Raw genomic sequence first — 23,533 nt, forward strand, 5'->3', positions numbered from 1 at the left:
GCAGATGGACTAGTTTGTTGGATTTTTATATTAAATTTCAGTATTTTACTCATTTTTTTATGTAGGCCTAGGACTAAGATGATCTTTTATTGTGTTATAAAATGTCTTTTTGGATAATAAAAATCTGTTCACTGAGTCACTTTAGTTATTAGACAGTTATTGCAACGTCAACATAAAGGCTAACTTTAATAAAGGATCTTTTAATAAAAGACAGGATTTTATGCCTGCATACAACCGTTATTGCACACTTTATTAAAATCTCTCTTATTTTGATGTAACATGTCAAGTCAACTAAATTGTCAATTATTTAAGTTCATTGGTAAATAAATTGTTTTGGTCTATTCTATTGTTTGGTATACGATTTCGCTGTTCTGTCCAAATTTTAAATAATTTAATTCGGTTTAAGTGTTAAAATTAATTATTTCTTTATTGTTAGAACATTTTAACTAGTTTAGAATTTAGTTTTAGTTATCAAATAAGTTTTGCCTGGAATATAAGTTGTTTACTAAAACTAATTGACATTTCTGTGACATGTTACGTCAAAATAAAAGATCTTTTAATAAAGTCCAGACTACTAGTATTTTATTTAAATACAGTCTGCCTTTATTTTAATAAAGGAAGTCTTTAAAGTTTGTAGAACTACGCATGGGTATATGTCAATATAAAAGTACTTTTAATAGAGGACATGAAAAAAGATTGTTGCAATAACTCTCTATTATTTGCCTGTTTCCACATTTATTTGAACTTAATATTAATTTTTAATTTCATCATCATCATTGGTGCTACAGCCCTATAAAAGAGCCTCGACCTTCCCAAGTCTATTACGCCAGTCAGTTCTATCCATTGCCAACTGTTGCCAGTTTGCTGCACCTATTTGTCTACCATCCTCATCTACACCATCCCTCCATCTGAGTTTTGGTCTACCCCTACTTCTACTTCCCACAGGTTGTGACATAAGGATTCTTCTAGGAGGGTTGTTCTGCTGTGATCTTGGCAGAGTTCCTGCCCATCTTGGTCTTCCTATTTTTATAAAGGATACTACGTCTTTACCACCAAATATATTTTTATATCTGTGATATATCTCGTAGTTGTACCTCTTTCTCCAAACACCATTTTCACAGATGCCACCAAATATTCTTCTCAGGATCCTTCGTTCAAATATAAGCAGGAGATTTTCATCTGCCTTGGAAATGGTCCATGTCTCCGACCCATATGTCAACACTGGTTGTATAAGGGTTTTGTATATGGTTATTTTTGTTTTTTGGCTTAAGTTTCTGCTTCTCATATGTCTACTCAGTCCAAAATAGCATTTGTTTGCTAGGATTATTCTTCGCTTGATTTCTTCCGTCATGACGTTCTCCTTGGTGATCAGGGAGCCTAAGTATGTGAATTTGTCCACCACTTCAAAGGTAGAATTATCAACCGTGAATTGGTGGCCGATGTTTCTGGCTCTATTGTTGGGTGTTGATGTCATTATCCTAGTTTCATCTTCAATTTTTAATTTATTTTGGCATATTCTATAACTCCAGTAAAATTGGTACGTCATACTTTTCCATGAAGACACAAATGTTGTAACTCCTCAGAGCATAACATGTAACTCCAAAGTTAACTGATATCAAACCAAGTAACTCACAAACAAACCAAATTAAAACTGAATTAACATTTGATATTTTTGTGGTTATTTGTGAGCACTTTGTTAGCAGGAAACAGCTGTTGATGTCTACATATCGTTCAAAAGCTTGAGAGGGAACAGTGTTTTGCTCTCCTGTAAAGTTTCTCTGTTGGCAGTTACATGGTTTTCGAGTTAAGCCGACGATATGTAAATTCTATCAGTTTTGCTAAAATTCTTTGTCTTACTTGGAGTATTCTCTCTATGTTAGATATTTTGATACAAATTGTTGACATTACAAAATTGAAAAAAACTACTAGATTTCATTAGATCAGAATATTTATAGAAAATTCAGAAGCACTCAGTAAATAATATAGTCAAGTAGGATTTGGTTATTAATGGTAAGAGAAAACATATAGATACAATCAAACACATAAAGTGCCAAAAATGTACTTATAGTGCTTTTCCACAATCAGACAACATAAGCCAGTATACAATCAATGTAAATTTTTCTAGATATTGATTTTACTAGTTTCATTATTAAGCTGTAAGTAATGACGTGGAGTCAAAAAGACTCTATGCCACAAATGGCATAGTATCCCTTCACAAATTTTGTCAGTACCTTAATAAATTTTAGTTCTCTGAGTAGTGTTAAGAAAAACAGGTTGTTGCATTTTTATTTACTGAGATATGTAACTTTTGGAGTCAAATTGACTCATGTCGGTACAAATGTTATAAAAGTGAATACCAGTCATTGATTATTATTCCCAAAATATTAGTGTCCTATATGTTAATTATGAAGAAAAAGTAATGCAATGGTATGATGAAAATCAAAGAACCCCAACTATGATGCAAATAAGTAAAGTAGATTCAAAAAATAAAACTGTGTGTTCTGAAAGTGACACTAGTGACAGTGTGAAGCGGATGATTTAAAAACATATTATTACTGTAAAAACAGATATAAGTGCAGCAAAATAGAACATTACAGAAGTAGTGTGCGTAGACTAGATCATAACATTCTGCATCTTCTAACAGCATGTGTAGTTTCAGCCAATGACATTAGCCCATTACAGGTTTTAGTAAATTGTTTTCTGTTGAAATGTTTGATTTAATTATTCAATAGACAAATAAAAATTTAGCACAATGAGACAAAAGTATAAACATCAGAATAAACCTGAACTTGAGGGTACCCATTTTATAGAACTTCAACCAATTTTTCAAAAGAACAGTTTTCAAATTTTATTAGCTGCCTTACGTTTTGACAATATGAACAACAGGAAAGAGAGAAAGTTGAATGTTCCAGCAGCTGCTATACACGAGTTATTTAACATTTTTATACAAAATTCAAAAACTGCTATACTGTAGGAGCCACAGCTTGCATTGATGAAATGTTAGTGGGGTTCAGAGGCAGGTGCAAATTTAAAATGTATATTCTGTTGAAGCCAGACACATGCAGGTTAAAAATTATGGTGCTAGCAGACACAAACACAATATTTTTTTAATGCATACATTTATACTTGTAAAGATACTGACAGACATGGTTTAACCGCAGATGAAAGAACTCTGTAAGCCAACTCAGTCAGTAATATGCTTGGCCAGACCCTTATACAATTCAAACAGAAACATAACAGTTGATAACTGGTTTTCGTCAGTTAAACTTGCTCACATCTTTTGAAGAATAACTTGACATTTGTAGGAACCCTTAAAAAACTAAAAGAAATAAAAGAAAACTACCAGCAGATTTTCTTCCAAAAAGAAGTCACGAAGTGGGTGAAACAATTTATGGATTTACTAAGGATCTGACCATAATTTTACATACACCCAAAAAAACAAACTGTGATTTATATTATTATCATATATGCACCATTTAGCAGCAATTGATAAAGAAACTGGAAAATCAGAGATAAATGCATTTTATAAGCTAACTTAAGGTGGAGTTGATGCTATAGATGAAAATGGATGCTTTAAATAAAACTGATACAACTTGGTACAAATTTATAAAAACTTTAGCTGAACAGTTAGATAAAAATCCTTAATGATGTCTAGATTGAAAAATCCAAATGTAAGTAGGGAAGTGAAATGCTTAATGTCGTATTTTGCATTTACCAAAAGAAGCACAAGGTACACAAGAAGAACATCTGGAAACACGAAAATATTTTTACATATGCCTTTCGAGATTACACAGAAAGACATGCAGCTTGTGTATAAAATGTAGAAGGCCAATATGTCTGAAATGTTCCTGAAAATGTTGTGCGTATTGTTGTTCCAGATAAGAAGAGCACTAAATTATTACCTGTGTTTACCAGTTGCAGTTTTTACCATTATTATATTTAAGAATAAGTTTTTATGATTTTTCAGTAGAAATATCATTGCTAATCACCTAAGGCAAAAATTAGTAATTTTGTTGCTACTTTGAAGTGTATACCTCCATTTTCATGTGTAAAGTTATTTGCCTATTGAATGTACCATTTTTAATAACTGTTATAAGTTTTTCAACAAGTGTTTCTTGATAATATGAATTACTTATTGTTTAACAAAAAAATACAAATTATTTGAAGTTTTGATTTTGACCATTTTTTCAAAGGAGTCAATGTGACTCCCTGTCAGTATTTAGTACTTGTGTAACAACTGTAGCTGCCAGTACTTAAGGGTTAATATAGGTAGTAATAACTGGTTAACAATTTCTAATATTGTTGTACACCTACCACTTCATCTAGTTCCAAACCAAATTCAAAACAAAGGATCTGGAATTCATCGTCAGCTAAAAAATAGAAGAAAATTTATGTAAAACACATCCTTGCTTAATGATTAAAATTATATAATTAATATTCACTCACTGTAACTTTTGCCTAATGATTTAAATAATAAATCCCTATTAACTCCGATTGTCGGCATTATAAATCAAACAATTTTTATTTAAGGTGGTGAAATTATAGTTAAATTGAATTTTCGTACAATGAATGAACATTGAACATAACCTATAGATATATTTGACGTTCTTCTTCTTCTTCTCTTCTGTTTTGGCGCTGCACTTAGGCAACTTGCCAGCTCGATTCGCGATTGAAAACAAAGTATCTGACCTCTGGCGGAATAAATTTAAACTACTAAAAGTGGTATAAACAAACCAGACAGCAATTAATTTGAATAGAAATAGAAATATTAAATTTTTTTAGTAAATTTCAGCATTATGACTACGTTAAAGTATTTTAAATCAAATCGATATTGTTCTGTTCCTCCCCTATTGCGAAATAGGGACAGATATGTCCCTATTTCTCTTTCCTAAACTTTTATTTATTTATTAACGGGTATACCATTTACATTGAAACAAAATATATATAAAATTTTTTAAAGTAAACATAACATTGGAAAATAATTAGTAAAGTTTAACAAAAAACTAATAATTAACTTAAATATAACTTAAATAATTAACTTAAATACAAACTAATATCACACAAATAACAGAAACTGGAAAACTTGAGGAAATCAATAAAAAGAAAATACTGCTATCATTTAGTCAATAACATATTGAGAATACATAATTTATTTTCTTAAATAACAGAAATACAAATACATACCACGTTGGGATAGTATCACGAGGTTTTTCCTCATGATTTATTATGGAACCTTTGAAAGACAAATCATGTGCTATGATCTTTTCTGACAGGTGATCTCAAGTTAAGGTTGATTTCATGTAATCAAATGAACTATCTTACAATAAAGTCAATAAATAAATAAAGTTATAAATAAATAAATAAAGTAAATAAAGTCAAGTTCAAGTTATTTATTTATGTTAATATACAATAAAGTCCTTACATATGTCAAAAAATAGTATAAAATAAAAATTAACATATAAAAAACATTAGGCATAATTTTATAAAATAATGCATATATTAATAAGACAAACATTACACAGAACATTATACTATGGGTTCCCAGGTATACACAAAATATTTATACAAAAAATATACAAATTAACCAATACACAAGCCAGTTCCAACCATTAAAGTTAAAATTTAAGAATTCATCACTTGAAAACTGCTTCCCCTTCAACCAATGGTCTCTTTGCTTCATCACAATACTCAACGATATCATTAGGCTAATTTCCATTTTTAAATAATAAAAATAACTCGTCTTAAACCAAACTAAACATTAAAAAGCAATGGTAAACATTATACTGTTATGTTTGTTTATACCATTTATATCGGTCTATCGGTCATGACACTGCAATCGACCTGCCCTCTACATTCAGTTTCAATCGTGAATACGTAGGAATTCCAGATAATTGAGTATCCTGTACTCCGATAGCTACCTTACACCTGCAGGCAGCGATGCCAACCCTACCGATTTTTCGGTAGATCTACCGATTTAGGAAGTAATCTACCGATATACCGATTTTTATTATTATACTATTGTACTATTTTAATTTTTGTTTGTATTTTGTAATATATGATTTTTATAAATGTATTCGGTGGAGAAAGTAATAAAACTTCCGAAGGAAAATGTACAAATTTATTAAACATTATTATATTATTTCTAAGACGTTTTCAGCTGATGTATAAACAATAGTATGTACAAACGATAATACAAACAAATTCTTTCTTAAAACTATTGGTAAGTATTCCGCTGACGCATCAAAACATATCAATGTGGGACGTGGGTGTGGATGTCGATCTCGGATGTAGTCTAAACAAAATATTGAAATAATAATGTTACGTAAAAATATGAGTCATATTAGCCGAAATTTGAAGGAAGTGGAGGTTCTGTTCATGTTAAAGTCCCAACTTTCGACAGAAAATCGTCATGGAACAACTATATGAAACAGTTCGAATCAGTTGCAAGAGCGAATGGATGGTCTGAAAAAGAAAAGGCTGTAAACCGGGCTATCGCTCTTCGAGGAGATGCCTTAGATGTGCTTCAGACCACAGCCGTAGAGGAGACGGATGATTTTGAACAACTCAAGAAGAGGTTAAATATGCGATATGGTCACGAACATTTGGAGCATGTATATCAGTCAAAGCTTAAAAATCGAAGACAAAAGAAAGATGAGGCTCTTCAAGAATATGAGGTAGATATTGCCAGATTAGTACGATATGCTTATCCAACAGCTCCCGAAGACATGATGGAAAAGTTGGCCGTTCAAACATTTATTGATGGTCTTCGTGATCATGAAATGCAGAGAACACTACGATTAGCTCGTCACAAGACGCTGGTTGATGTCTTATCCGCCGCCCTCGAATACGAGTCAGCTACGCAGGCCTCTAGCGGATACAGTAAAGTTAGGACTGTGAAAGAGAAAGGAGATGAAGATAAACTTGACCAGCTCGTTAATATGATGAAAAGCATGACATACAAGAAAACGAAGACCATAAGATGCTGACACAATCGACTTGGGGGAGACATTTGAAGATCATTTGAGGAATTTAGAAAACGTTTTTAATCGACTTAAAGCTGCCCAATTGATGCTAAACCCCAAGAAGTGCCAGCTATTTCAAGGTAAAGTCAATTATCTGGGTCGTATAGTCAGTAAAGAAGGAGTGGCCGTGGATAAGGGAAAAATCGATTCCATTAAGGAATGGCCAAAACCAATTGACAAACACCAAGTGAGAAGTTTTCTGGGACTATGTACTTACTACCGGAGGTTTATTAAGAAGTTTGCAGATATCGCTAAACCATTAACGCGACTTACAGAGGAAACAAGAGAATACCGCTGGGATACAGACTCCCAAAATGCCTTTGAGACCTTAAAAAAGCATTTAATCACAGCACCAATTATAGGGTATCCACTGCCAGAAGGAGAGTTCATCTTAGATACAGATGCAAGTAATATGGGAATTGAAGGAGTGCTGTCTCAGATTCGAGGAGGACAGGAAAGAGTCCTTGGATATTTTAGTAAAGTTCTCTCAAAACCTGAGCGGAATAATTGCGTCACGAGAAGAGAACTTCTGGCAGTAGTGAAATCAGTAGAGCACTTCTATCAATACCTCTATGGAAGGAAGTTTTTAATCCGAACCGACCATGCCGCCCTTAAGTGGTTGATGCAGTTTAAGAATCCAGAGGGTCAGATAGCCAGGTGGATCGAACGACTCCAAGAATACGATTTCAATATTGAGCACTGGGCCGGAGTTACCCACCGAAACGCTGATTCTCTTTCCAGAAGGCCATGCCCAGCAGAGTGTTCCCACTGCAACAAAACGGAATCCAAGGAAGCAGCAGTGCTAAGAACGACGATGGTCAACGACGACTGGACGCCTACCAAGATAAGGGAACAACAAGAGAGAGATCCAGTTGTACAGAAAATTCTAAAATGGAAAGAGGAAAACCGTCGACCACCTTGGCAAGAAATATAAAACCTATGCTCAGTAATTAAGACGTATTGGGCCCAGTGGGACTCATTTATCATGGAAGATGGCTTGCTCAAACGAGTCCTGGAAAATGATGACGGTTCAGAGAAGAGAAGACAGTTGGTGATCCCAAAGAGCAGAATAGCCGAAGTACTTCGTCAGTTACACGACAGTCCATCAGGAGGGCATTTTGGTGTAAAGAAGACCCTTCAGCGAATTCGGGAACGGTTTTATTGGATGAACAGTTCCGACGATGTAAAAGACTGGTGTAAGAAATGTACTATTTGTGCTACGAGTAACGGGCCTTAACGAAAAAGAAGAGCTCCTATGAGACAATATAATGTTGGAAGCCCGTTTGAAAGAATAACTTTGGACATTGCAGGGCCATTTCCAGAAAGTGAAAATGGAGGCAAGTACATGTTGGTAGTAATGGATTGCTTCACTAAGTGGGTCGAGATTTACGCACTTCCAGACCAGAAGGCCGCCACCGTTGCAGATAAGTTGATCCAAGAATATATCAGCCGATTCGGAGTGAATTTGGAGATCCATAGTGACCAAGGCAGGAACTTCAAAAGCGATCTATTCCAAGGAATATGTGATAGACTAGGCATGAAGAAAACAAGAACTACGGCTTATCATCCGCAATCGAATGGTATGGTATAACGGATGAATAGGATCAGCGAGACTGGGACCAATATCTTCCGTTCTTCACAATGGCCTATAGATCTGCTGTTAACGAATCAACAGGCCAGACACCAGCCAGGGTCCTATTCGGACGCGAGATGCGACTACCTCGTGATCTAGAGTTTGAGTGTCGACCTGGAGAAGATGTAGCAGGTGAAGATTATGTGATCGAATTACGAAGAAGAATGGACAATGTACACGAGTTGGTCCGTTCCCATCTTCAGATCGCTAGTGACCGAATGAAAAAACGGTACGATACGCAAGCCGAAAAGGGGTGTTTTAAGAAGAACGACAAAGTCTGGCTCTATAATCCCAAAAAGCGAAAAGGTTGTTCTCCCAAGTTGCAGCAGTTTTGGGAAGGTCCATACCTCATTATGGAGAAGATCAATGATGTCATTTACCGAATAAACAAGATTCCGAGGGGAAAGCCGATGATAGTACACCATAACCGGCTGGCGTCTTTCGAAGGTGGCCACGACGTGGATGAAGAAGTGGAAGTAAACCAAGTCCAAGATGTGTCTGACCTCACGTTTGAGGAATTCATGGGTGCCTATGGAGGTACCGGTAAAGCAAGACATGGTGTTACCACTGAAGAAAGGCAAGATCTACTCGCGCTTCCCGATGACTACTCACTGGCCCTTACCATCCCGGCCAGTATCAAAGACGCACCAGGGTTGGCATCCGTCTTTGGAAGGAAGTTCGGTCGAGTTGCAGAACTTCAATGCCAAGTGCCAGCTCTCGGCAAAACCTTGAAACTCCAAGATGCATCACGTTACCTTTTCTACCTGGTAACAAAAGACACTGCCCGTGACCAACCCACCTACCGAGATGTATGGGAAGCCTTACTTCAATTGAGAGAGCACGTACTAGAGTCCGACGTGCAAAAGTTAGCCATGCCAAAGTTGGAGTGCCGCCAATTAGATTGGAGGGTTATCCGAAATATGGTGGAGGAGATCTTTAAAGACACCGAAGTCCAGGTGTTAGTCTGTTGCAATCCGCATAGTTACTGGTGCGGAGGGAAAACCGTCCCTTGTCATTTTTATACAACTGGAAGTTGTAAAAGAGGGTCTAGTTGCCGATACCAGCATACCGTTCCAGTTCCAGTCCCGACAAGGTTCCGGGAGACTTGTAGATTCTACGATTCTACGCAATGTTGTAGATTCTACGAGACCCTTCGATCAGCTGCCAGAAATCAACCTGAAACGGTCGCTTCGAAGTTTCCAGAAACCGGTCGAATGATGACCCGACCGATTTACTTTCTAGTATAATCAGAGGGATTCGCCTGAACTCTCGAATAGCTGTATTTTCATATATAATAACGGAACTCTCATTAAAAGAAGTCAGTCAAAAGAAGATATCGCGATCGGGTATTTTAAATGTGACGCTCGGATATATAAATTATTGTAAGATAAATTAATGTAAATAAAATTTAAATAAATTAAATTCGTAAGTGTTATAAATATTGAACCTTTAGTAAATTAAGATAAGAACAATAGATTAGAATAAATAAAGATTTAACAATAACATAACTAGGATGATGTAATATATTTATGCAGATAGTTCTTCTCGTCTCGTGTAAACATATTTTGCTGAATTTAAAACCCAAATCCTATTATTTTTCTATCATACATTGATTTATTTATTTATTGGTCCTCTAGATTTTTTTTCAGTTCTTAAAAGGTTTATTTATAAGTCAAATTAGTGCAATGTAAATATTTTAGATTTTTACACAGCAATTCTTATCGGTAGTGAAGAGGGGAAGTCGTAAATTTTTATTACATCTTTCTATGTGAGATAAAATAAAAATGCGATTATGAAGAAACATAATATGGCATGTTTATTGGATATACTATATACTCGATATCATTAGCACGTGCAAATTATACTCTGTCGCCTAATTTCCTATGAAATTTATACATGGGAATACCCTATTTATGTAGTATAAAACTATTTAATTGGTCTTGAAAAGGATATTGTTTATAGTTATCAGTTATCTTTCGGTTTTATTTTGGCTTTATTCAAGCAGAGTAAAAATTAAACTTAACTTTAATTAATATTAAATTAAACATGTCATCAAGTGAGAGTGAAAGTAGTGAACCGAAAATGAAAAAAATTAAATATTTCCAAAAGAAGAATGGGAAAAATTACCAGAGTTTGTAGGATGGTTGAAAAAGAGTACCAAAGGTGAACTTGCATTTTGTAAAAGTTGTAATAAAGACATTAATATAAAAAGTGGAAAGGATTCAATTATATTAAACATTCTAATACAAATATTCACAAAGAAAAATGTAAGGCTATTGCTTACCAGAGACCAATTACTTGTTTTATGAAAACGGGTATATCTTCTTAAACACAATATATATATATATATATATATATATATATATATATATATATATATATATATATATATATATATATATTAAACTTAGAGCTAAGATTAATATTATTATAAAAATTAATATTAAACTCACCAGTCTTCCGGGTTGAACCGCGTCGATATCCATTTTGCCGAGCTTTCGACATCCTCTCTGATGTCTTCTTCAGGGCTTCCGAGGTCTCAGTCTCCCGAGCCCCCAGACACTACTACACTCACTAATCACTTCTAGTTCACTCACTAGTTCACTACTACGACTGGGACCAGGGGACGGTTCATTTATACCGTCGATGGTGACGTGGCCTAGGTGGGGGTTAGGGTGGGGATTGGCGCGAGAGTTGGCGCGAATATTTCCGACAGTGGGATTTTGATTCGAAGATGGAGGGGGCGATATTTTGTTTATGAGAGGTCTCCATGTAGAAGGTAACCGCATGGCGTCATCTCTTTTATTAAGGGAATTTGGTCTTTTTTCTATTTCTATGGCTTCTCGGATAATTCTTGGTTTATAAAAGCGGATGGGGGCTATGGTTCTGGAGTTTTCGAAATCAATTTTGTGACCTGTATGAAGATGGTGTTGACCGAGAGCTGAAATTGAATCGGAATTGCGAACAGAAATGGAATGTTCATAAATCCTATTTTGAATTCTACGATTTGTTTGGCCTATATAGGATCGGGGACAGTCTGCACAAGGAATTTCATAAACTCCGTGCTGTTCGTTTGGAATATTGTCTTTGATTGATCGAACAAGAGATGAAAGTTTTTGTTGGGGGGTAAATATTATTTTTATTATAAGGTTTAAGAATGGTTTAAGAATTTTGTCGATTTTGTCAGTGACACCTTTGATGTAAGGAAGAAACGCTTTCGTATGATAAGGGTCTGAGTCTTTGGATTGAGATTGAGTGGGAGATTGATGTCTTTGGATGCTCCTATTGATGTGATTTTCGCGGTAGCCATTTTGGATGAGGGCTTGTTTTAAACAAGAAAGCTCAGCTTGTTATATATATATATATATATATATATATATATATATATATATATATATATATATATATATATATATATATATAGGTCCCAGTCGTAGTAGTGAACTAGTGAGTGAACTAGAAGTGACTAGTGAGTGTAGTAGTGTCTGGGGGCTCGGGAGACTGAGACCTCGGAAGCCCTGAAGAAGACATCAGAGAGGATGTCGAAAGCTCGGCAAAATGGATATCGACGCGGTTCAACCCGGAAGACTGGTGAGTTTAATATTAATTTTTATAATAATATTAATCTTAGCTCTAAGTTTAATTGTACTAACCGCGGAAATCTTTCCGAACATATATATATATATATATATATATATATATATATATATATATATATATATATATATATATATATATATATATATATATATATATATATATATATATATATATATATATATATATATATATATATATATATATATATTCTGAATGACCAAATTGAAACAAACAGTTGTCTCAAGTATTGTTTATATTGTAAAGGTCATCGTCATAGTATAGTCAGAACGCAACAAGGTTCTATTGGCTTTTCTGCTTTTTGTTTACTCATTCCTATTGAAAACTTTCATATTACGAACAGCTAAACCGCCAAAACGAAACTTAACACACGAGGAAAAAGAGGCATTAAATTCATTGCGCAAAAATAAAGAAATCATTGTACTTCCAGCTGATAAAGGCAATGCTACGGTGGTTATGAATGTCATAGACTACGATCAATATCTATATATATCTATATATATCTATATATCTATCTATCTATCTATCTATATATCTATATATATATATATATATATATATATATATATATATATATATATATATATATATATATATATATATTGAAATGATATTATTTAAAAAATTAATTTATAAGTTACACATTAGATAATATTAGATATTTGGTTATTTTAATAAGTTATATACTAGAGAATTTAATAAAAATTATTTATGTGAGGGCATTTTTAAGAAATTAGCATATAATAATTGTAAAAAGTTGTATTTTAATGTTGTAAATATATTTAAGTGAGCCATGTGCATAGGCAACCAACTATACAGTAAGTGACTGACAAATTAAGAATTTTTAGGAATATAAAGTGGGGTTATAATAATAATGTTAGTTTAAAGTGTTTAATTTATATATATTTAATGATTTAAATGTTTATTCTGATCTGAAAAGCCCAAATGTCAACAAAATTATCAATAGAACATTAACTAATTCTCCAGAATTTGATCTTTGTTTATGTTGGAACATTCTGGAATAATGATTATGTCGGTGAATCGAACAGATATTTTTTTCGAGAACATCCATATAGAAGAAATATAACTAAATCGAACATGATTTCTTACCAGATGGTTCTGGAAGATTGAAAAGATATAAATACCCGTGATTTGGATTCAAGATGGCCAGTTTATTATGAAAGTTAGTAGAAGATAGACTCATTTAGTTAGTGAAGTCAATTGTTCAGAATTTTCAAGACAGTCAGTCAGTTACAAATAGTCCAATTGTTTAATATAGTGAGTTAAATGAAGATTAAAAATTATGCACATTTATAATTACACAAATAATTATTGAAGATTAAAAAAGTATATTGGAAGAAATTAAAATTATATTATGATTGGAGATTAGTATAAATCAACTTATAATAATTGGATATTGGTATATTGAAAAGAAGAATAAATATAAATGCTGTTTTGCTGGTTTGCTTGGTGGTTTATAAATGCTGGTGAAGAAAAATATATCTTAAATTGGTAGAAGCTGATAATTGGAAAAAGTAATTTCACAATAACAAGGATAACCGAAGTACGAAGTCATTCAGTGGTGATTAGAATCTATATAGTGGAAAACAGTTCATTTAGGCATTCAGTGAAAGAAAGGTACAAAATTTTGTTAATATAATTTAGTTAGTGTCATAACAATTTTAATTTTGAAGATAGTTTGTTTAAATTTTACATTGTCTATAGAATTTAATTAGTTTTATAAGAATATCAATTTAAAGATAGTTTATTTTAAATTTACATTGGCTAGCTAAGATACATATATGTGTGTTTCATAATAGTTATAATAAAGATAATTTAAAAAAGTACTTACAAACTAATTCTTTGAGAACCGCGATAAAAACCCTATATTATTAAAAATACTCATTGCTCATCATTCAAACAAACAATACATCATAAATATATATATATATATATATATATATATATATATATATATATATATATATATATATATATATATATATATATGAACTTTGATCAAATAAAAGGCATATATCGAGCACAGTTTAATTTAATCTTGCCCAAGTACTTTCGATCCCTAGATCATCTTCAGGGGCATTTCGTCAATTGCGGCCTATCTGACAAGAACAAAATGTCATAAACATATAATTGTACATTACACTACACTATGTAACAGTCGTTACTTTTATTACAATTTAAATTAAAATAATAAACAATTTATATTAAAAATAATTTCAGAGACGTAGTATGGGTTGCCTAACTTTAAGTGTTCATTTGCCCATTAAGTGTGTATTGTTAATAATTTAAGTTGTCACTCTGTTCTAATTTGGTACCATTGCGGACCAGAGAGATGACAGGAGATTAGGGGGAAGTGGAAATTGGCTCTTCTTGGTTAATTAACTGTGAATTAAAATTCACTTTTGATCTAGAGTTTGAAGTGGTACAAGGTGGCAGTTAGCGAAAGAAAATCCAATTAATGCATAGAATTTCCTTCACTTCAAGAAGTTAAATATTCTAAGTATACCATAACGATTTAATTGACGGTGTTTTCGCAAACTCGGGAGGTGAAGTGAGATTTCTAGCACGGAATTGATTAGCTATCTGGTAAATAATAATTTTTTATATTATAAACATTAGAGTGTTTTATCTATATCCTATTATTCAGATTCATTATTTCATATTTTAATATAGTATTTTGTCCAAGGCCATTATATTTTTACTCTATGTGAAGCAAGGTCACGCTACATCCGATTGGATGGTTTTTTTTATCTACCATAATTATCTTTTTGCTCCGGTTTCTTATGCTGAAAGAAACTTTCCTCACTTCTTCTTTGATTTCTTTTTATGAATGTTGAGATTAGAAGTAACGGGGAATTGTTTTCAGCCACCTACCATGGAATTATAAATTTCCCTCAGAACATCCGAGGGAGAGTACCACTTCAACTCTAATAAGAATCAGGGTCATTTGGGACAAGCCAGGGAGTATTGTCTACTCCACCCTCATTTTTTCTCCAGCCTGCACCTAGAGGTAGGGCAGGACCGTAATCATTGGAACTGAGCCAATTAGCACCAGCTCCGTGCTAATTTCGGACCTCAAGGAGGACTTCGCTGGGACACCGAAGCCATTCGGGAGTATCCTTCCAGACAACTGTTGCTGGACAGCTGGACAGCTGTAGGAGGACAGTTGGTTTTTACTTCAGAACTATATATATATCTTGTTTCACCAGTTATAGTTTTTTTATAACATATATATATATATATATATATATATATATATATATATATATATATATATATATATATTAATTAATATAACTCCCCTTGGTGTAAGGTATCGGTAAGTTTGAGCTCAAATTCTACCCAGAGATTATCTTCCATTGTTTTTTTGTATTAATCATTTATTTCATTATTAACTTTAATTATTTCATTATTTGTTTACTTAACTAATTTTTTATATTTCATCTTGCGTTATTAACTCCGGTTATTATCCCTTCAGGATAATATACCGTTTCAATTGTTTAACTTGGCTTGTTCCCATTTATATGTATTATTTTGTTTGTATGTGAATTTAGAGGTGTTTAACAATATTGTTGGTCATATTGTAGGTAAGTTTGATATATTTACTTGGCTATACGTTCTTCCAACGTTAGCATTATTTTGTTTAAGGTTGTTTTAACCTAGATGTAGGTTGTACACTCTATATCAGAGTTATTCTGTCTAGTTTTCAACTTTTTATTATAGTTGTTTTCAACATTTTTTTAAATATTATATTGTGAAATTTTCATATACTTTTTGGTAACTTAGAGATCGTCAAAATCTAAGAAGTTATATTTAATAAACTTGAATTTGTTTTGCATATAATTTTTTTTATTAATATTTCCTTACCTTTTTACATTTACAGCATTTTTGTTTATTAAATCAACTTTAATTAATTTTAGCAGTATACGATACCTGGAAGAGTGACCGTTACGAGTGATTTTAGAGTAGTATCCCTCTTCTGGCGCCCTTAATTTGTTTTCTTTGTTAATTTTCATTATATCTATTTATTTTTCATATCTTCTTTTCTATCCATCATACATATTTTCCTGATTTATTGTCTTTAAAAGGCATGCAAATTGGCCGTATCCATCCTTGAGTTTCTAGTGGTCATTCTCTTGCCTACATTGCTAGCCTAGCCACATTCCGTTCAATATTTTTTTACTTCTTTACTTAATTGTTATCTATTTTACTTCTATCAATTTTATCCCATAGATATAGACCACTCTTCTTATACCTCTCTCCTCCTACACACCCCAGTATTTTGTTACATTGGCGCCCAACGTGGGGCCTTTTCCAAGTTTTGGTTTTAAGACAGTAGCTTTTAGCTGATTTTTTTTTCTTACTTGAGTTTTTGTATTTTTGCTTTTTCTTTTTTTTACTCATATTATTGCTGATTTATTCTATCTTTAAATTTTTTATTAATACTAAACAGGTATACTTATACTGCTGTATTGATTTATTAGTTTTATTTATTAGATTTATTAGTTATTAATATTTTGAGACCTCAGTGATAAGTTATAGTAGTACAACTTACATTCTAGGTTGAATTTTGTATTTTTATTGAGAACTTATATTTACCTACTTACCTACACATACTTATATCGTATATTATATAAACTTTTATTCCTACAGCCAACAGTATTATACTTATAGGTACTATTAATTGTTGCATATATTAATATTTGGTTTAGAATAGTTATAATTTACATATAACTAGAAATTATTTTGAGTATTTTAGTAAGATAACTAAGGTCTTTATTTGATTATACATATATATTATTTTTGCTGGCTATTTTGATCTTGGTGGTGTGTTGCTAATAATTTGTCCACATTTTTTTTGCAACTTAGGTATAATTAATAATTAATATTTCATATTTCTGATCTTGGTATCACTTTGTCCATATTTTTCCTCTCATCATGTGTGCTTTCAAAGTTGAGCATCTTTTGGTAAATGAATTGGATTACGAATTGAATGTTACGGGTATAACGCCTGCAGAGTCGGCAAATGTTGAAGACAAACGCAAGCTTTTGCGTGGAGATTTAAAGCAGAAACAGGACAATAGGAGTTTTACTCAGATTTCTGCTACACACATCCCTTTCGATGACCAACAGAAAGGAATATCCGAAACCTTAGATAATTTGTCGACGAGAATAGGAGATTTCAGGGGAACTGTACAAGATAACTTGTATGCGCGACTAACTTCTCGTTTAGCTCATATTTCTGGCCGCGTACATTTGTTACATTGCACTACTGAAGAGCAGGAATCTTTTAAAAGGACTGTTTCTCTGAGAATACTTACATTGGAGGGTGAACTTGATTCTAGAGTTAATTATATTGTTACATCTACTCCTAATGCTCCAGTCAATGTAGTTCCTAGCTTTTCGTACTCCAAACCTGTGCAAGTACACAAATGGGGTGTTTCATTTTCTGGTGAAAAACAGCACACTGATGTGATGTCATTTATAGAAAGGGTTGAATGTCTTCGTGTTTCTAGAGGTGTCTCTGAAGAGGATTTGTTTGCTGCTTCTGCTGAACTGTTCACCGGTACAGCTTTTACATGGTTCATGAATAATAGAGGTAATTTTTCTTGTTGGTCTGATCTGGTACACAAGTTGAAGTCAGATTTTCTTCCTTACTCATTCCAGGATGATCTATTGGACCAAATCAAAAACCATAAGCAGAAACCTGGAGAATCTGTCACCATGTTCATTAACACTATTTTGGGCATGTGTAGCCGTTTGGAGACTTCTTTATCAGATTCTGCTAAGATAAAAATTATTCTTAAATGTCTGTTACCTTTTTACCATCAACAGCTAGCTCTTATGGACATCCAAACTATTGATGACCTTACTGTAAAGTGTAAACGTTTAGAGGAAACGTTATCCTGGTCCTCTCAGTCTTCATCCACATCTCGACCTTCTTCTAAGTTTTCTTCTCCGCCAAACTCTTTTAGTCATCGTTCTTGGCAAAATAAGGGCCCTGAACGTAATGTGTCAGTTGTAAGTTCTATCGTCTGCTGGAATTGTCGTCAGTCTGGTCATTCGTTTGTTGAATGTTCGATCCCTCGCACTCGTATTTTCTGCCATGGTTGTGGTAGGGAAAACACTCTAAAGAGAAATTGTTTTAAGTGTTCGGGAAACGAATTGTCGGAGGTCCGTCCCCTGAGCGTTTCTCCGTCCACCATCCAATCAGGGAATCAAACCCAAACTTCAAACGAGACCGCTGGTCCAAGCACATCCAGCAACCCAAACCCATCTCCGAGTCGGAAAGGGAAAGGGGTAACTTTCATAAAAGCAAAGCACACCACAAGACAAAATCAGTCCCGAAATTAACTACAAATCATGAAACGTTGAATCCGCCTGTTTTAAGTGATCACAGATGGTCAACTACCAATTCTTCTTTATCCAGTAGCGTTAAATACAATTCTAATGATTACAGTAGTGAAATAGTTCCATTATCAGTATCAACTTCTAGGTTTGTTGATGATGATGATATGTCTATGGTTGTACCATATAATATTTATAACCAATCAAATACTTTAGATTTAGATTTAAATTCTTTACTAGTTAGGAAGGTTAATGATAATAGGCCTTATTTACCCATTAAGATTTTAGGACAAGCATGCTTAGCGTTGTTAGATAGCGGCTCTAATATTTCATTGATAGGTGCACATTCGTTACATCTATTGAAAAATGCAACTTCTTCCATTATGCCCATTTCATCTTTGCAGGTATCTACTGCAGATGGTACAGTTCAGTCTATTACAGGCAAACTTCAAACTGAAATCACTGTTGCAAATATATGTAGAGAAATCACATTTTATGTTATTCCTTCTGTACAGAATTCTATAATTTTAGGCATGGACTTTTTCAATGCTTTCAATAGCACGTTAAGTTGTTCTGATTTTTCGTTTTCAATTTCTGAATTTAATTTAGCTACTCTGAGTGCTATTCATGATTTTTCTAGTCTATCTAGTTCTGAACAAAGGCAATTAGAGAACATGATCTCTAAATTTACTACTCTTTCTTCCAAAGATAAACTAGGTCGTACGTCTTTAATATCTCACACTATTGAGGTGGGAAATCCCACTCCTTTTAGACTTTATCAGTATCCCATACCTCAAGCATGGCAGGCCGATTTAGAAACAGAAGTCGATTCGATGCTCTCGTTAAACATCATAGAACCTTCTACCTCGTCTTACTGTAGCCCTCTATGGTTAACGAAAAAGAAGGATGGATCCTTTAGGATCTGCTTTGATGGTCGGAAATTGAACAGTATTACCACTAACCGGGATGCTTATCCTATCCCCAGAATAGATGTGATTTTGAGCAAACTTCAGAATGCCAAATACATCTCTTCTATTGATTTGTCTAAGGCCTTCTTACAGATCCCATTGAGTGAAGAGAGCAAGAAGTATACTGCTTTTGCCGTCAGTGGCAAAGGACTATTTCAATTTGTCACTATGCCTTTTGGTCTTGTTTCTGCTCCCCAGACAATGTGTCGTCTGATGGATTTAGTCATTGGTCCTCAGTTAGAGCCCTATGTTTTCTATTATCTGGATGATATTTTAGTTGTTACTCCTGATTTTTCCCTTCATATGGAAATTTTAGATAAGTTGTTTTTACGCCTTAAGGAAGCTAATCTAACGATTAATTTAGATAAGTGTCAGTTTTGCCGTCCTAGTCTTAAGTTTTTGGGTTATGTTATTGATAATCAGGGTCTAAGGACTGATCCTGATAAAATTGTTGCCATTAAGAATTTTCCTATACCTAAGACCACAACCCAAGTCCGTAGGATATTGGGAATGTGTGGTTATTATCGTCGGTTTGTACCATCTTACTCTACCTTGTTGTCACCTCTTACTGATCTTCTAAAGAACAGGAAAAAGGGACAAACTATTACTTGGACTCCTGAGGCAGATGAAGCTTTTAGGCGTGTTAAAGATGCTTTAACGAGCGCTCCAGTCATGATGTCACCTAATTTTAATGAGCATTTTTATTTAATGACTGATTGCTCTAATACTGCTTCTGGTGGCGTGTTATTTCAGTTGAAAGATGGCTCTGAACACCCCATCGCTTATACGAGCAAGAAGTTGAATAAGGCACAGAAGAACTATTCCACTACGGAGAAAGAACTCTTAGCTATTATCCATGGGTTAGAGGCATTTCGTTATTATTTGGAAGGTCGTAATTTCACTATCATTACAGACCACAGTTCTTTAGTATGGCTTCATAGCATGAAAAACCCTTCACAGAGACTTTCCCGATGGATCTGTAAACTGGCTGCCTATTCCTATAAGATTATCCATAGAAAGGCAAACGGGGTAGTAGTTGCAGATGCTCTTTCCCGTGTCCATGACATTAACGTCTTAGATCTGTCCTCTTTAACTCCTGACGCGTGGTATCAGAATATGATTGATAGGGTTACTCAAGACCCACAAAAGTATCCTGATTTTAAGGTAGAGAACAATGTGCTGTACAAACACATTTTAGGTCCGGTAGAGACATTATCTAATATGTCCGACTGGAAAATAGTCGTACCTACGCCAAATCGGGAAAACATTTTGCATATGTTTCACGATGAGGTTACTGCTGGTCATTTTGGCTTTTATAAAACGTATCACCGTATTGCAGAGTTATATTATTGGCCCGGCTTGCGCAAATCTGTAAAAAAACATATTGCTAAGTGCCTGGTTTGTGCTACTTGCAAACCAAGTAATTTACCACAAGCTGGACTCATGGGTTCCTTCAGGAACATTGATTTCCCTTGGCAAATGATCTCGTTGGATCTCATTGGACCATATCCTCGTAGCTACAAAGGAAATACCTATTGTTTAGTAGTTGTGGATTATTTCACTAAATTTCCTTTAGTTTTTCCTCTTCGTCAGGCCACAACTCCAGCAATCGTGAAATATTTGGAGGAACAAGTCTTTTTGTTGTTTGGTGTTCCCCAAATTGTTTCCTGTGACAATGGTCCACAGTTCGTGTCTAAGGCTTTTAAAGACCTTCTAACCAAATACAAGGTTCAGAAGATCTTTTATAATGCTGCGTACCATCCGCAAGCAAACCATACTGAGAGAGTGAATCGAAGTATTGTCACAGCCTTGAGATCATACACTTTCCCAGATCACAGAGCTTGGGATCAATATATTCACTCCATAGCTCAAGCCATAAGGACTTCTGTCCATGAAGTGACACAGTGCTCCCCATCATACTTGAATTTTGGCAGAAACATTGCTTTATCTGGTGACTATTTTGGGTTAATTTCTGAAAATTCCGCAAATCTCCCTCAAATATCCGAGAGACTTCATCGTCTAGATGACCTTCAGACTCTACCTCCAATTTTTGCTGATATCAGGAAGAAGTTAAAAACTTCTTACCTCCGGAACAAAAGTCAATACAATTTGAGGAAGAGAGATTTGCGATTCTTTGTTGGCGATAGAGTTTTAAAGAGAAACTTTGTAAAATCAAGTAAAGGTGATGCTATTTCGGCAAAATTTTGCCAGAAATACATTCCGTGTACGGTTGTAAGGGTAATATCTCCTTTGGTATATGAATTAAGGGACAATTCGTCCAACAAACGAATTGGTCAATTTCATGTAAAGGATTTACTGCCTGATAACACCATCGACGAGGTTAGTTCTTCATCCTCAGAAGAAGACTAACTTAACACTTTCGTTTAAGCTAATCTCTTTCTCTGTTTGTCTTTAGCTTATTTTGATTATATTTTGCATTTTAGTCTAAGATTTTCTTAATCACCAGATAACGTAGGTACACCGCTATTTTTTGTATCTTTTGGCATTGGTTAATGACTTCTATAACTTATTAGATAATTAGTATGTATGACTTATCCATTTTTTTTTGTATTATAAATGATGCACTTTATAATGAATTAATATTCGTAGGTACTAATCTTCCCAGGAGAATTACTCCTTTTAACCTCATATGATACGAGGGTTGTTTAGTATATATTTACATATTTAGATTTATACTTATAGTTAATCCTATTACTGATAAGGAACTATGGAACTATGTTGTTACACTACTGGATCATATATTGTGTGATATATCTTTGATATTTGATTCCTTAGTATTTGTTTTGATATATTTGTTCAATATTTGCCAATTTGGAAAGATGTTGTGATTTTTTTTATCTTTGGTCTGCTTTATTCTCACTTGTCACGAAAATCTTAAATACTCTACAATAATTTATGTCCTGATTCCATATACAGGATGGTTCTGGAATTAGTTTGGAATTTTGAAGTAGGTAAGGATGACCGGCGCGGCGTCCTTCTTATTTCTTCTTATTTATTCTTCTGAATTTTCTGTCAATGAATCTGTCAATACTCAGCTTTAGTGAATACGTGGGTTCGAGATTGTTGCTCAGCAACTGATCACTGCTGCTCAATTAGGTTCGTACTATATGTGTTTATTGCAGAGTAGGCAGATGTTTATGCCTCATAATATTTCTGGTCAGGAAATGCTCGCGACATGTCCTAACCATTCTTGTGTGATTGTCCAAATATTCCAGTTACCTTTTCACAATTTGATAGGGAAGTTTAATTAGTTCATATTAGTTATCTTACTTCAGGTTATGTTTTTTTTCTTTAACTATCCCTACACATGTCAAGTTAGTCATTTTCATTATTTAAGAGTGTAGACAAATGAGTTGTCCTCTTAGTGTAATCCCACTTCTTTCCTTAGGCATAAATTGCTGTTTAGATTTAGGACTATTCCCGGATAATTCCATGCTGCGAGAACTTGTTATAAATCTACAGTTTTGTTCAAAATTGTTGCTTGTTCTCGACATATTTTTTTTCTTTCGTTAGTAGTGGTATTATAGGAAAAGTCCACCACTTATATTTTCTTAGGATTTCTATTGGGATTTTATCGGTGTCTGGTTATTCTCATACATCTGTTGTAGCCCCATGCTATAGTTAGCGAATACCAGCACCCTCAAAATTTATTTATCCTCTGAATTCCTTTAGTCCATTTTAGACTTTAGACTTTAGGTATTTATCTTTATCTTTGGTTTAGTTCAGTTACATATTACATTACTTAGTCTGAATAAGTGTGACAATGCTGCTTCACACTTTAGGAAATTTTGCTTTATTGTAATTACTTAGTTGATATTGGCTCATACTACCGAATGAGGGTAAGAGCTAATTTAGTTATTAGCATTAGTGAGAATTGGTCCTCTCCTGATCGTTCTTCTTTG

The 23,533-nt window shown here is 33.8% G+C and overlaps 1 protein-coding gene across 2 annotated transcripts in view; it reads right to left on the reverse strand.

The window, feature by feature from the left end:
- beta-PheRS (phenylalanine--tRNA ligase beta subunit) overlaps nt 1–5,233 on the reverse strand; it is a 212,810-nt gene extending 207,577 nt beyond the window's left edge. The window contains exons 1-2 of one of the 2 annotated variants that reach the window (XM_072529913.1): nt 5,185–5,233; nt 4,315–4,370 (exon numbers count right to left, since the gene is read on the reverse strand). In XM_072529913.1, coding sequence (XP_072386014.1) covers nt 4,315–4,370; nt 5,185–5,218 — 90 coding nt within the window. In that variant the 5' untranslated portion in view covers nt 5,219–5,233. Of the gene's footprint in view, nt 1–4,314; nt 4,371–4,446; nt 4,618–5,184 lie in introns of those variants that run through there. The other variant, XM_072529912.1, reaches the window with a different exon arrangement.
- Nucleotides 5,234–23,533: the final 18,300 nt, after the last annotated feature.

Source organism: Diabrotica undecimpunctata, chromosome 4 (genome assembly GCF_040954645.1).
Source record: "Diabrotica undecimpunctata isolate CICGRU chromosome 4, icDiaUnde3, whole genome shotgun sequence".
Classification (NCBI taxonomy): domain Eukaryota; kingdom Metazoa; phylum Arthropoda; class Insecta; order Coleoptera; family Chrysomelidae; genus Diabrotica; species Diabrotica undecimpunctata.